Source organism: Chrysemys picta, chromosome 1, assembly GCF_011386835.1.
Source record: "Chrysemys picta bellii isolate R12L10 chromosome 1, ASM1138683v2, whole genome shotgun sequence".
NCBI classification, from domain to species: domain Eukaryota; kingdom Metazoa; phylum Chordata; order Testudines; family Emydidae; genus Chrysemys; species Chrysemys picta.
Window position 1 is genome coordinate 193169926 of NC_088791.1, and position 15091 is coordinate 193185016.

General features: G+C 40.1%; 1 protein-coding gene across 6 annotated transcripts in view; it reads left to right on the forward strand.

Annotated features, from left to right (window-relative positions):
- MORC3 (MORC family CW-type zinc finger 3) overlaps positions 1 to 15091 on the forward strand; it is a 47817-nt gene that overhangs the window by 21283 nt on the left and 11443 nt on the right. For all 6 annotated transcript variants that reach the window (XR_010600116.1, XM_005303314.5, XM_065590303.1 and 3 more), the window contains 6 exons: positions 3039 to 3136; positions 9233 to 9337; positions 9477 to 9599; positions 9699 to 9773; positions 10596 to 10638; positions 14600 to 14787. Coding sequence is in view for 5 of the 6 variants with exons in the window: in XM_005303314.5 (XP_005303371.2) it covers positions 3039 to 3136; positions 9233 to 9337; positions 9477 to 9599; positions 9699 to 9773; positions 10596 to 10638; positions 14600 to 14787 (632 nt within the window). In the remaining variant the exon portion in view is untranslated. The remainder of the gene's footprint in view (positions 1 to 3038; positions 3137 to 9232; positions 9338 to 9476; positions 9600 to 9698; positions 9774 to 10595; positions 10639 to 14599; positions 14788 to 15091) is intronic.

Genomic DNA, 15091 nt, shown 5'->3' on the forward strand with positions numbered 1-15091 from the left:
TCAGCCTTTTCTCATGACCAAACATGGCCAGTTTTTTAACCTTTCCTCATAGGTCAGGTTTTCTAAACCTTTTTATCATTTTTGTTGCTTTCCTCTGGACTCTTCCCAATTTGTCCACGTCTTTTTTCCAAAGTGTGGTACCCAGAATAGGACACATTACTCCAGTTGGGGCCTCACCAGTGCCGAGTAGAGTAGGATAATTACCTCCTGTGTCTTGAATGCAACAGTCCTGTTAATACACCCCAGAATCATATTAACCTTTTTTGCAGCTGCATCACATTGACAACTGTTTGTGGTCCACTGTAACCCCAAGGTCCTTTTCAGCAGTACTACTACCTAGATAGTTATTCCCAATTTTGTAGTTGTGATTTGATTTTTTTTTTTCTTCCTAAATGCAGTTCTTTGCACTTGTCTTTATTGAATTTCATCTTGTTGAATTCAGATCAATTCTTGAATTTGTCAAGCTCATTTTGAATTTTAAACCTGTCCTCCAAAGTGCTTACAACCCCTCCAGCTTGGTGTCCTCTGCAGATTTTAGAAGCATACTTTCTACTCTATTATCCAAGTCATTAATGAAAATATTGAATAGTACCAGATCTAGGACTGACCCCATTGGCATCCCAGTAGATATGCCCTCCTAATTTGACAGCAAACTGATAACATTTGGATACAGTCTTTCAACCAGTTGTGCACCCACCTTACAGTTATTTCATCTAGACCACATTTCCCTGCTTTGCTTATGAGAATGTCATGTGGAACTGTCAAAAGCTTTACTGAAATCAAGGTATATCACATCTCCTGTGTTCCTCCATCCCCTAGGTCAGTAATCCTATCAAAGAAGGAAATTAAGTCAGGTTAGCATGATTTGTTCTTGACAGATCCATGCTGACTATTCCTTATAACCCTATTCTCCTTCAAGTGCTTATAAATTGACTGTTTAATAATTGCTCCAGTATCTTTGCAGGTATTGAAGTTATGCTGATGGGTCTATAATTCCCCAGGCCCTCTTTGGTTTCCCCTTTTTAAAGATAGGTACTACATTTGTCCTTCTCCAGTCTTCTGGGGACCTCTCCTGTCCTCCAGGAGTTCTCAAAGATAATTGCTAAGCGCTCCGAGATGCCTTCAGCTGGTTCCTTATGTACTCTAGCATGAATTTCAGCAGGCCCTTCTGACTTGAAATACATCTAACTTATCTAAATATTCGTTAACCTGTTCTCGTCCTATTTTGGCTTGCATTCCTTCCCACTGGTTGTCAATATTAATTGTGTTGAGTATCTGGTGGTCATTAACCTTTTTAATAAAGACTGCAACACAATAGGCATTAAGCACCTTGGCTCTCTTGATGTCATCAGTTATTCGCTCTCCTTCTCTGCTAAGTAGAAGATGCACATTTTTCTTCTTTCTCTTGGTCCTAAGGTATTTAAAGAACCCCCTCTTATTCTTCCCTTTTATGTGCCTTGCCAGGTGCAACTCATTTTGTGCTTTACCCTTTCTGATTTTTGTTTCTACATACATATGCTGTTCTTTAGTGTTCCTCATCAATTTGACCATGTTTCAACTTTTTGTAGAATTCCTTTTTGATTTTCAGGTAATTAAAGAGCTCCTGATGGAGCCTTATTGGTCTCTTACAAAGGAAAGATAGAATAGGATCAGAATAGTTTGCAGTTATGCCTTTAATATTATCACCTTGAGGAACTGCCAGCTCTTCTGAACTCATTTTTCCCTTAGTTTTTCTTCCCATTGGACTTTACCTGTGAGTTCTCGGAGTGTGTTAGTCTGCTTTTTTGCTAACCAGTAGAGTATTTAAAATATTGAACATGTATTTGAGGGAGGTGTGAGGTGAGAAATAGAAACAACAAATAATTGCCAAGTTAATTTATTAGCTGCCGAGTATTCTAGAATAGTAATATCTGAAAGAAAAGTTTTATATATTGTCATCTACATCAAAGATACTTGGAAGTTGGAATTTTCCCTTGCCTTTTATGTCCTTATTCTGCTGCTTTTCTCCTTTCTTTCTTTCGAATGATGAAATCAGCATTTCATGATCACTTTCACCCAAATTGCTTTCTGCCTTCAAATTCACAGCCAATTTCTCCCTATTGGTCAGAATCAAGTCTAAAATGTTTGTCCCCATGATTACTTTCTCCACTTTCTGAAACAAAAAGTTTTAAGGACTTACTGGACACTTTTTGTTTTGCCTGTATTACTTTTCCAACAGATGTCTGGGTTGTTCACGTCCCCCATAAGTACCAGATTTTGTGTTTTCGATATCTGTTTTGTTTTAGAAGTGCCTCCTCCTGATTTGGTGGTCTATAATATACCCATATTATGATGTCACCCTTATTTTTCCCTCTGTTATCTTTACCGAGAAACTTTCAACATGTCTGCCTCTCACCACCTTCTGGACCTCAGAACAAGCGAATATATTCTTGATGCATAATGCTACATCACCTGCCTGTCCTTCCTGAACGAATTATACCCCTCTATACCAATAGTCCAGTCATGAGATTTATCCCACCAAGTCTTTGTGATAAGCTAATTTATGTACCAACACTTCCAGTTCTTCCTATTTATTCCCCATACTCCTTGCATTTGTGTATAGACACGTTGAGCAGATTCCCCCACTGATATCCCTCTTGTTGCTCCTGTGACCCTATTGTAATTTTCCATGTCTTCCTCCCTTCCCCCGAACATCTAGCCCTCTGTTAATATGGGTTTTTTTATACTTATGCGCTTTTGTCACCTGCCCACTTTGGACCTATTTTTAAGCCTTCCTTTATCCACATTTGGGTATGTTTTCACCCATGATAGGTACAAAATACAAGACAATTCCATTTTTTTCAAGAGGAACTACATGTCAAATTTAAATTTTATAACTTCAGCTCATGTGGCTTGTAAACTTTTCCCACAAACTTGTTGCTAAGTTGAATATATTTGTAAAATCCAAACTACCAATAGTCTTTTTTCCTTTTGTATATAGGAATGTTTCAGTATAAAAGTTGGCATCTTTTTCTAATTTCTATATTAATCTTTTACAGGCAAACAACATGGGTGTTGGTGTAGTTGGGGTTATAGAATGTAACTTCCTAAAACCAACTCATAATAAACAAGATTTTGATTATACCAATGAATACAGGTGAATATATATGTATTTTATCTAGACATATTATAAAATGGGTTTACAGTGGGTGTATTAAATACTTTTCCTAGCATGCTATTTCCTAGCTATAAAATGTCAGTTTTTTTTTTCCTAAGTATTGGATAAGTACTTTGTAATCTGAAATTGTCATGAAATACTACCACCACTTTGGAAGTGCTACCAAATTGAAAACAAAGGCAGTTAATTCTGTTTTAAAAAGTTACTTAATCTTTCAAACACCTTCATGCTTTTCTCTTTAAATGCTTCTTTCTATTGGTAGAGTTAACTGGCTGAAAAGCTGAATTCATATGCTGTATGTGTATTTGAGGGAGGCGTGAGGTGAGAAATGAAAACAAATAATTGCCAAGTTAATTTATTAGCTATTGTGTGTTCTTTAATAGTAATATCTGCAAGAAAAGTTTTATACTTTGTCATCTACATCTGAAGATACTTTGGAGTTGCTATTTTTCCTTGTTTTTTACATGCAAAGATAATTAAGTAATTGACTTATTGGAGAGTGTATTTAAGGAGTCTAAAAATTAATGCCATAGTTAAAGCTGTAAATTAGTAATTTGTCCATTTTAAAAGTAAAAGTTGACTCATCCTTTTTAAAATTCTGCGATACAGCTTTCCTGTTTCTCTGCCAGGCTGAGCAATATCAATCACCTGTAACGGAAGGAAATGGATAGGTCATTAGAATGGGAATTCTGTTAAATCTTTGAGAGATTTGGCACATGAACCAGAAAGTAAGCAGCTCAGATTGCTCAGCAGCATAGGGTTGTGGTAACTGTGGGATTTGGAGCTGCTCTGTAATAATTTATGAATAGTGCATGTTGACCTGATTGGGATGGTTTTTGTATGGATACAGTGGTTTAGTATAATGTGGGGGTGAACGGAGAACAAGCAGGAAGGGAAAAAATGGCTCAAGATAAGCCACTTGTCTCGTAACTACACAAGTGTTTGACAGTTCCAGGACAGAAAAAGGCTTTTGATCACTGGGATCAAAAACTCAAAAAGAACACTCTTGAAAGAGGGAGGGTAGCTCTTTAGGGGAACCAGACTAAAACCCTGGATCCTTCTGAGGGTATCTGAAGAAGTTAGGCCTGCTTAGCTTACTTTCAGTGAAGAAGTACAGGTACCTGAACTCACTTGTACCTGTTAAGTAACTACAGTTGATCCACAGGATACTGTAGTCCAGGGCCTGGTCTCAAGAATTGGAGAATTGCAGAATCCCACCTATTGACAAAAGGACAATCGTTTGATTATGCTCATGGTTAAATGTTCAAGAGACCAAATAACCAAACTTACCCAAATTTATTGTCTAAAGACAAAGCAGTACAATACGTGAAGGAGACATACATGCCTTCCTTCTGGGAAGCAATTCTTGCACAGAAAATGTGCTTCTAAGATAGCTTATCAGTTAGTAATCAGGAAGTTTAAACTTGAAATGAGATGAAGGTTTCTAACCATCAGAGGAGTGAAGTACTGGAATAGCCTTCCAAGGGGAGCAGTGAAGGCAAGACATATTTGGCTTCAAGACTAAGCTTGGTAAGTTTATGGAAGGGATGGTATGATGGGACAGTCAAAGATCAGTTACCAAAATTAGACTATTAGCGGTAAATATGCCCAATGGCCTGTGATGGGACACTAACTAGGGTGGGATCTCAGTTACTACAGAGAATTCTTTCCCGGGTGTCTGGCTGGTGAGTCTTGCCCACATGCTCATGGTTTAGCTGATCGCCATATTTGGGGTTGGGAAGGAATTTTCCTCCAGGGCAGATTGGCAGAGGCCCTGATGGTTTTTCGCCTTCCTCTGCAGCGTGGGGCACGGGTCACTTGCTGGAGGATTCTCTGCATGTTGAAGTCTTTAAACCACAAGTTGAGGACTTCAGTAGCTCAAACATAGGTCAGGGGTTTGTTACAGGAGTGGGGTGGGTGAGATTCTGTGGTGGCCTGCGTTGTGCTGGAGGTCAGACTAGAAGATCATTGTCCCTTCTGACCGTAAAGTCTGAGTAATATTTGTAGTATGATTTTACAAGTTACAAAGCTTTTTACACATCACTAAAATCCAATCCATCAGTTTGTAACAGTTCTTTAACTTGTTTTGTTCTATTCTTATTTCTGATTTGACTAGTAGTTTCCAAACCCAGTTGGGTGAAGAGGTGCATCCCAATCTGTACTAGGACCTACCACTCTTTGTATTTTAACTTAACAGGCTTCCTGTTTTCTAATGGCAAAGCTGACTTCAGCTTTGCAAAATGTTGTGATCTTCTGGACAGAATTGTGGGGAGAGCATGATATATTCAGTTAACATAACTTCCCAACACTTTTTGTATATGTAAACAAACTGTGTGGATAATATCCGTTAATGGAATGTATGCAGTCTCTAATATATTTGTATTGACTAACACGCCATAAGATAGGTAAAGGCACGAGGCCTAACACATGAGGGGGTTGCATTCAGAGAGACCAGATTGGGAACAGAGATTTGGGTAATCCTTTACAATGACAGTAACTTTCTCAACTTTTATCTAAAATTGTGCTGCTTATATTTATTAAACAGTGGATATATATTTTTCTCTCATTTGAAAAGTTTGGGAGACTTCAGAAATAATTCACTTAACTGACAGGTGAATGGTAAATATCTAATGAAAAATATTGAAATAAATTTAATACACGAGTACAATTTTATATGAAGTAGTGTTATCTTATCCGCCCTCCCCCCACCACCACCTTTCCAAAGACACCTAGCTTTTGTGCATCTGCTCCCATCACCCTATGAAGTCTGCTTTCCTTGTCCTCCCTTAGGCTTCAACCCTGCAACTGAATATGTTCTGGAAAACCTGTGTCTGCATGTAGGGGCTCTGTTGACTTTGGTTATGATGTCAGCTCTATTCCTCCTTTACTGCCTATTCTTTGTATACCCATAATTGTTCCTACTGGTCTCGTCTGTATTTTCCGTTAGACAAGTATTTTCATTTTACAGGTCATGTTTGGTCTTGTAGAATCCTTTGTTCATTTGGTCCAAATCCATCCTACTTAATTCATGTACTATAACTTTTGCTCTGCCTTGCTTATTCCCATGTCTTTGCCTCTTCAGTTCACTGGCTTCTTATCCATTTTGCTCTGCTACTTACTCCTGCCTTCCAGTTTGCTTCCTTCCTTCATGTCATGATTCACTTTTTTGTGGCTGTCTACATTTGTGTGTTTCTTTCTAGAACTCTCTTTGGAACATTCATTTGCTCTTCTTTTTCTGACTTTAAATCTTTAAATCCGATCTCAAAACTTCTCTTCCTCTCTAAGTCTGTTGTGATCTTGCTGAGGACTTTTGCATGTGACTTGATGACTATCCAAGATTGTCAAATAACAGGCTCAATTGGAATTGATTAATCATAGATGTTCAATCAGAGCAGGGCCGGCTCTAACTTTTTTGCTGCCCCAGGCGAACTTTTTTCCCCCGCGAGCGCCGCGCTGCCGAAACTCCCCCAGTGCCGCGCCACCGAAATCCCCAGCGCCGCACACCCGAAGCCCTGGCGAGCACCGCGCAAGCCCCCGCCCCCCAGCGCTGTGCCGCCTGAAGCCCCGCCCCCTCCAAGCACCGCGCCACCTGAAGCCCCTAACCCCCTCGAGTGCCAGACCAGCCCCTACACCCCTGAGCGCCGCGCCACCCTAAGCCCCCGCTCCTCCTCCAAGCGCCGTGCCATGCCAAGCCTCCGCATCCGAGCACTGTGCCAAGCCCCCGCCACCCCTCCGAGCGCCGCGCCAACCCCCGCCCCTTCCCGAGCGCCACGCTGCCTGAAGCCCCCCCCCGAGCACCGCACCGCAGAAACAAAAAAAAACCCTCCAGCGCTGCCCCTACGAACCAAAAAATAAATAAATTAAATAAATAAAAGCCCGAGCGCTGCCCCGCCCCAAGGTGCCACCCCAACCATGTGCTTGGTGGGCTGGTGCCTGGAGCCGGCCCTGAATCAGAGATTAGTACAGCACTGTACAGAATACAGAAATAATAGATACATTACTACCCTAGCTGTAAGGTAAAGATCTGATGCTGTGTTCTTCACTGTAACTGGTGGGATGCACAGTTTCATTCCTCACCTAAGTTCCAAAATTTCTGTTGTTATATAGGGATTTTAGGCCATAACCCCTCTTTGCCAAAAACAACCTCCCAGAACTGTGTTCTGATGTCATTTCTTATGTTCTGATGGGATTTCCTTTAATATCTGTACATTCTTAGTTTACCTGATTTATGTGTGAAGGCATAATTTTTTACAGCTGAGGACCAACATTCTTTAAGATAATATCTCAGTGAGTTCTTCTTCCCCCATAAGCATTCTTCCCTGTTGATTCCCCAATAGGAAACCTCTGCTGTAACAGTCATCCCTCATCAATCCATTTTATATATGCTTATGTAAGCATTATATTATATTATAACATTTTTTTTAAAAGGAATGGTTTCCAAGAATATTTGGAGTTTTATAGACATGGAAGCACCACCGATTATTAGATACATCCTAATGCATAGAATCATGAATAGGGTTACTTATAGGTCAAGGACCAGTATTCTGGGCCTTAGAATTCCACATACTTTTTATGATATTAACAAAGATTCTAAAGAATAGTTCATATGTAAATGAATCAATATACAAAAAAGAAAAGGACTAAAAGGGCTAATATTCACGAGCAAATACTAACAGGACCATCAAATGGACTATTTAAGTTATTTTTTAATAGCTGTATTGCCTTATCTGTCACCATCCTTTTGAATCAAAGGTTATTTTCTTCAACTGCTGCTATTTCTACTGACTGTAATTATACTTTGGCCTAAATTTTCACCACCACTGTGAATGTTTGCCCAGACTCCCTCATACCTAAACCAGAGACTCATTCCTATAGACCGGGGCGGGCAAACTTTTTGGCCTGAGGGCCGCATCGGGTTTCAAAAATTGTATGGAGGGCCAGTTAGGGGAGGCTGTGCCTCCCCAAACAGGCAAGTGTGGCCCTGCCCCCATCCGACGACACCCCCCCCTCCTGCTTCTTGCCCCTGACGGCTCTCCTGGACCCCCCCCGCCGCCCCATCCAACCCCCCCTTCCTTCCTGACCTCTTTCCCCCTCCTCCCCCCCCCCCCCCCCCCGGGACCCCTGCACCATCCAACCACCCTTTCTCCTTGACAGCCCCTGGAACCCCCACCCCTGACTGCCCCCAGCTGCCCCATCCAACCCCTCCTCTCATTCCTGACTGCCCCCGGAACCTCTGCCACTGACTGCCTCCCGTCGCCCCCTCCAACCCCTCCTCTCCTTCCTGACCTCCCCCCCGGATCTTTGCCCCATCCAACCACCCCTTCTCCCTGACCGCCCCCTGGAACCCATGCCCCCATTCAACCCCCCTGTTCCCCGCCCTCTGACCGCCTCCACCCCTATCCACACCCCCATCCCCTGACCACTCCCCGAACTAACCTGTCCTCCATCCATCCCCTCTCCCCTGCTTCCTGCCCCCTTACCACACTGCCTGGAGCACCGGTGGCTGGCGGTGCAGCTACACCATGAAAGGCAGCCACGCTGCCCGGCTGGAGCCAGCCGTGCAGTACAGAACACCGGGTCAGGCCGGGCTCTGCAGCTGCACTGCCCCTGGAGCTCACAGTCCCGCCACCCAGAGCATTGCACCGGTGGTGCAGTGAGCTGAGGCTGCGGGGGAGGGGGAACAGCAGGGGAGGGGCTGGGGGCTAGCCTCCTGGGCCAGGAGCTCAGGGGCCGGGGAGAACGGTCCTGCCGGCCAGATGTGGCCTCCGGGCCATAGTTTGCCCACCTCTGCCATAGACCATCGTGTTACTCAATGCTCATTTTATTTCTTCTCTGAAAGTCATTTGTAAATTGGGTTTGAGACCTTTATTTTCACTATTAGTGCAAAGGACTTGTCCAATATTTGAACCAGCAATTTTCCCAAATCAAAGTCAGAAATATATCACTAAGGGCTTGTCTACACTACCGCGCGGGGTCGATCTAAGATACGCAACTTCAGCTATGTGAATGTAAATGTTTTCCTGGCTAATAAATATTTTACAAAATGTTTCTCATGAGGCACTATTTCTTTGCTAGACTTACAATAGCGGCACTGGGAGAAAAACTTAATGATTACTGGAATGAAATGAAAGCAAAGAAAAATGAAGAATATCCTCTAGATTTGCCAGTAGAGGATCTACAGTAAGTAAGATGTCTCTAAAGCTATAATGTAAAGGCCTCAATACTAGAATACATGCATGTTAGTTTCTCTGCTCCTACATGATCTTGCATGGGGGCGGAGGAAACATTTTCATATGAATGTTTTGATGTTTCTTTACAGAAAACGACCTGATCAGACATGGGTTCAATGCGATTCATGTCTGAAGTGGCGGAAGCTTCCAGATGGGATAGATCGCTTGCCAGAGAAGTGGTACTGTTCGTTGAATCCTGATCCACAGTTCAGGTAAAGTAGGATCTGGAGGAATATCTAGATGCTATTGCATGTTTTACTTTTCTCAGTTGATTAGAGCACCATTTGTCTCAATACTTTACTTTTAATCAGGAATTGCAGTGTACCAGAAGAACCTGAAGATGATGACCTAATACATCCAACATATGAGAAAACATGTAAGAAAAAGTGAGTACCAAAGACTTGTGTGTGAAAAGATGTACCTATTATAGAATAGAAATATGAGAAGTAAAACACCTTTAAATTTTTAACTTACCCACTGTTTGGGGGATATTACCAAGTTACAGCATGGTTTGTGCCCTAAAAGAGCAGACCAAACCATTGTATGGGAACAGTGCTACAGTGTTATAAATGTCATATATAATCTCTCCTTTTAGCATGGACTGATGCAGAAATTCTCAAATTGTTCTGTGGACCACTAGTGTCATTTTTGTTTTTGACTGCTGATCACATGACGCTTTCTTCTTTTTTCCAGTTGCTAAATTAATACATATTTAGCTGTCAGTGTAAATACTCTCATAGGGTAATATTATTAGAACAATTGGTGGCATTGGCTCAGGGATGTTGCATAATTTTGAATGGGAAGACACTCTAAGGTGTGATGCAGGCTACATAACCTGAGGATCCCTGCTCTAGCCTACACATACAGTTGGGTGTAACCAACTACCCCAACACAGTAGTAATTTGAGCATGAACAGGACCTTAATTGACAGTTCAGGAAGTCTATTGTTTTGAGTACTGATGAAAAGGGTTAGCTTAAAAAGGATTATTTACAGTGGTTCAAATCTGACGAGTAATTGAGGTTATGCTAATTTTAACTCCTAATAGCCTTCATGCTTAAATTATATTCAGTAATTCAGAATGTTAGTGAAAACTGTTATTCTTTTAATCTTTGAAAGGTGAAGAGTATTGTATTTGTTTTAAGCTAGAAATTGATTTTTACAGTGAATTATATTTTAATTTAAACTTTTTCTTCCCCAATGTATAAAGAGACAGGGAAAAACTAAGGAGGCGACTGGAGTACAGCCAACAGGTAACTGTCTCTCTCAATCTTGATTTGCTCTTGAATTTGGTAGTTTTGGCTGTAAATGCACCTGAATGATGATTTTCCAGATGTAATTCATTTAAGAATATACATACAGTATATTGGACTGTAGCCGCTAATGTGCATTTAGTGAAAGCTGTAAATTCAAAACTCTATATGTACACTTCAGAAGGTTGGGATATTTTTTTCCATCCGAGTGTCTGATTTTGTTTGGTGAGAGGATATAAGGGAGATTACTCAAACTACTTTGTAATGCATTTAAATATTTTTACATAACATTCTGAAAGGGACTTCAAACATAATTTACACAACAGTATAATATTTTTAAATATGCATTTTGTTTTACTAGTACATTTTTTAAAGGCAATGAGCCTGCTGCTCTTATTTAGAAGATGTGTAAACAAATATACACACTTCTCATATTTAATGTTTTTATATATGCAAGTGCACACATACTGATATCTGATCACATTACGCTTGTTTAAGAAGCCATATACTATTTGATCAAATTAAGGTATTTAAAACAGCATTGAGAGACTCTGTTATGTGTCTTCTAGGTTCAACTTGCTTAATTTACAAGTAAGAATTTTTTTAAATTGTCAGTCCTGCAAATTCAACCTCAGATCTGTATCATTGCTAGCAATAGAGGTTCTGCTGGCCAAATTCTACTTTCCATTCTGCATAGACAACATCTTCAGTGGGGTTTTACCTATAAAAACTATTTGCAGAATTTGTCCTTTATTTTGAACTAGGCCAGTGGTTCTCAACCTGTGTCCTGTGGCCCCCTTGCGACCCAATCAGCACACAGCTGCGGCCCATGTTACATCCTCAGAGCCATACTGTGTGTGTGTCTAATATATATAGTGTGGATGTGGCCCACATAACACACAGCGAGCTACATATGTGACCCATTTACCATTTACAATGGTAAATAGGTTGAGAACCACTGATCTAGACCATCCCTTACAGGTGTTTGTCTAACCTGCTCTTAAAAATTTCCAATGACGAAGATTCCACAACTTCCGTAGGCAGCTTATTCCAGTGCTTAATTATCCTGACAGGAAATTTTTCCTAATGTCCAATCTAAACTGCCCATCTAGTGACCCATCACTGTCTGTTGGGGATATTTGCTGCTAGTGGTATTTGCTGCTCTATAACCCCCAGATAAGCAATATGCCATTGTAGGCAGCCTCATCATACCATTCCCTCTATAAACTTATCAAGCTCAGTCTTGAAACCAGTTAGATTTTTTTGGCCCCACTGCTCCCCTAGTAAAGCTATTCCAGAACTTGAGTTCCCTGATGATTAGAAACCTTCGTCTAATTTCAATCCTGAACTTGCTGATGGCCTCTTCTCTCCTCTTGGCTTTCTCCAATTTGTCCACCTCTTTCCTGAAATGTGGTGACCAGAACTGGACAAAATGCTCGTTGAGGCCTTATCAGCATGAAGTAGAGTGGAAGAATTACTTTTTGTATCTTGCTTACAACACTCCTGCTAATACATCCCAGAATGATGATGGGGTTTTTTTTTTGCAACACTGCAGACTCTCATTTAGCTTGCGATCCACTATAAGCCCCAGATCTCTTTCTGCAGTACTTCCTTCCTACTCAGTCATTTTTCCATTTTGTATGTATTTTCCATTTTGTATGTGTGTAACTGATTGTTCCTTCTTAAGTGGAGTACTTTGCCTTTGTCCAATTTCATTCTGTTTGTCGTGTGAAATAGCAATTTCCTGCAGTACCCTGGAAAAACATTATTGGATTAAGTTTAGCCTTATTGTATTAAGTTTATATATCATTGTGGGCCAGGGATTGTATGAAATTCCATGGGGATGGGGGGAGGGAGGGGACTACAGCCATCCAGGAGCTAAGAGGGGGTGATTAGGTAAATTAACTCAGGTTGCAACACACCTCTCGAAAGGTACAGGCTTGAATATACTGGTTCAAACTGGGTTCTCTGGAGACCTGCAAACAAAGAAAGATCTTCTGTACTACTTGAGTTTAAACTGATGCAGGACTTTCTGTCCAAGGGGAGACGCAGTCCTTCCTGAGAATGGTTTTATGTGGAAGGACTTGACCTATTTGTGGATGTGCTTGTTCTGAGTTAACAGCTCTCAGTCCTTATAGAAAAACCCTTATGTAGGGTTTGAAGGATTGACTCCTACCGTGCCTCCCAATAAATGCCTTGTCTACATTCCACTACTTTTGTTCTTTTTTTATATTGGTATTTGTTTTATTTGCATTATATTTTTGTTTTGTGTACCTTTTAAAAGTTTATTATTTAGCAACTCATTTAAAACTCATTATAGCAGTTATAATTATTTAAATTACTATTTAATACTAGCTTAAAGCACAAACCAGGGGGTGCAAGATTATTTTTATGGAATAGCCTACTAGGGTATAATACATTATAAGCTTGATTTGCCTTTAAAGCATTTTTTGTCATTTTAATTTTTCTTTTCTTTAATTATATTATAAACTGGTTCAAAATATTTATTACTACAGGTAATTTAGGTGTGAAACAGAACATAGACCAATTAAAGTAACGTTTTCTGCATTTATACTAGAAGCGGGGTTTTTTAGCCACTACACAATAATTATCATTAGCATACAGTTTTTACTTTACTAGCGTCAGTGTTTCAGCCATACTGTGCAATTTGAAGACTGTTTCCCCAAAGCAAATCCACATACTGGCAACTCTGTCTGTAAGACTTTACAGCTGCACACGTAAGTGTCTCCCAGGTGCGAACAGCAGTACAAGCCTGGGGCTTTCCCGATCTTGCACTGTCTTGCAACAGAGGGAAAACAATTTTTTCCACACCATATGGGTTTCAGTGGTTTTACATTTAAGTTCATGGAATTGGATCCTTGTTAATTTTTTTGCACTGCACCAACTGGAATCTTTCTTGTACAAAATGTTAACTTGTTTGTGGTAAGAGGGCTGCATATAACTTTCTTGCTGCATATAACTTAGTCACTTTTACTTTGTATAGCTTGTATATCCCCCACGTACATGTTATTAGCACACATTGACTTAATTCCATACTTCCTTAAAACAATTACAAGATCACATATGTTATATACAGTTAACAAAGCTTCATTAATGAGTTATAGGTTTTGCTTATTTAATGGATATAGTACTTTTGCTGCTATCTACTGTCAAAGGGCATGATTGTTTCCACAGCATCTCTTAGCAAAATAGTGATTTCAAACAGTCTAGTGCCAGTCCTGTTAAGTTTCTCTCAGTGTAGTTGCCCCCCCAACCTTAGCACTCTTACACATTAAAGTATACATTTTTGTCTAGAAAATCCTTTTAATGGTGGTTAAGCATATTTTACCTATTTTTAGTGAGCACAGTTCTTTACGGTAATTGCAGATTGGTAATATTAATAACACAGACGCGTACAAAGATGTTCAGTTTATTTATAATATTTCCTAAACCATTTGAACCTGTTTCCAGTCTAGGACATTTTAATCTTTATTTCCAGAACTCCACCGTATGATTTTTGTGTTTACTCCCTTAGTAACATGTATTTTTACATCATACTGAAACAGAACTTTTGGATAGGATTTCAGTGGTTGGATGTTTTTTATAGTGTTTTTGAATGGGCACTGCACCATTCAAAGTAGCTCCATCATCCATAAATACAACGTATTGAAACAGAATATGGATGACACTTTTGAATAAGATTTTGGTGGTTGGGCTACAACAGTCAGCTTGGGGTTGTTTGTTCTAATGGGTACAGGGGTTTTCAACCAAGGGCTCATGACCATCCTGCCCTTCTCATATTGCTAAATGCGAGGCAGATTTCCAGTTGTATGTGAGGGTGGCCCAAGTATGGGACACATTGTGAACTTCTGTAATAAGGTACATATTTCTGTCAAATTTAGATTTCAAGTACCCCCTCCTACCTTCAAGGTAGTCTAATTAAATATTGCTTTTTCTACAGGTTAATAATGAAATGTTTTTTAAAACACCTTCTGTCTCTTCAATCAAAAATGCATTGTCATCTATAAGTAGAAAGGAGGGTGCTCTAAGATCACACTTAACAGAAGCCTTAAACATTTCTGTTACAAGATCTATAAACACTTCAAATAATAGATTAGTATCTTCACCTCATTTGGATCCTGAAAACAGGTTAGTGAATAAGTGCAAAGTAGCTTTCCATTCATCTCAGGAATAAATAATTTGCAGATGAAAATAATTATGGTGTTTGTAATATGTCAATCGCCAGGCTGTGACAGCCATAATAATGATTGATGTGTTATCTGAGCTATTATGATAGCTGTCAGACATTAGATCAAATGCTTTCTGAAGAGTGAAAGCAAATGTAGGGAGCATTTTACTAACAAGGAGGAATATTGATTACCTATTTCTCTTAGTCAGGAAAGACTGATTTGTGTTAGCTGTCTTTCCAGTATATTTTTCCAAACAAGCTTCC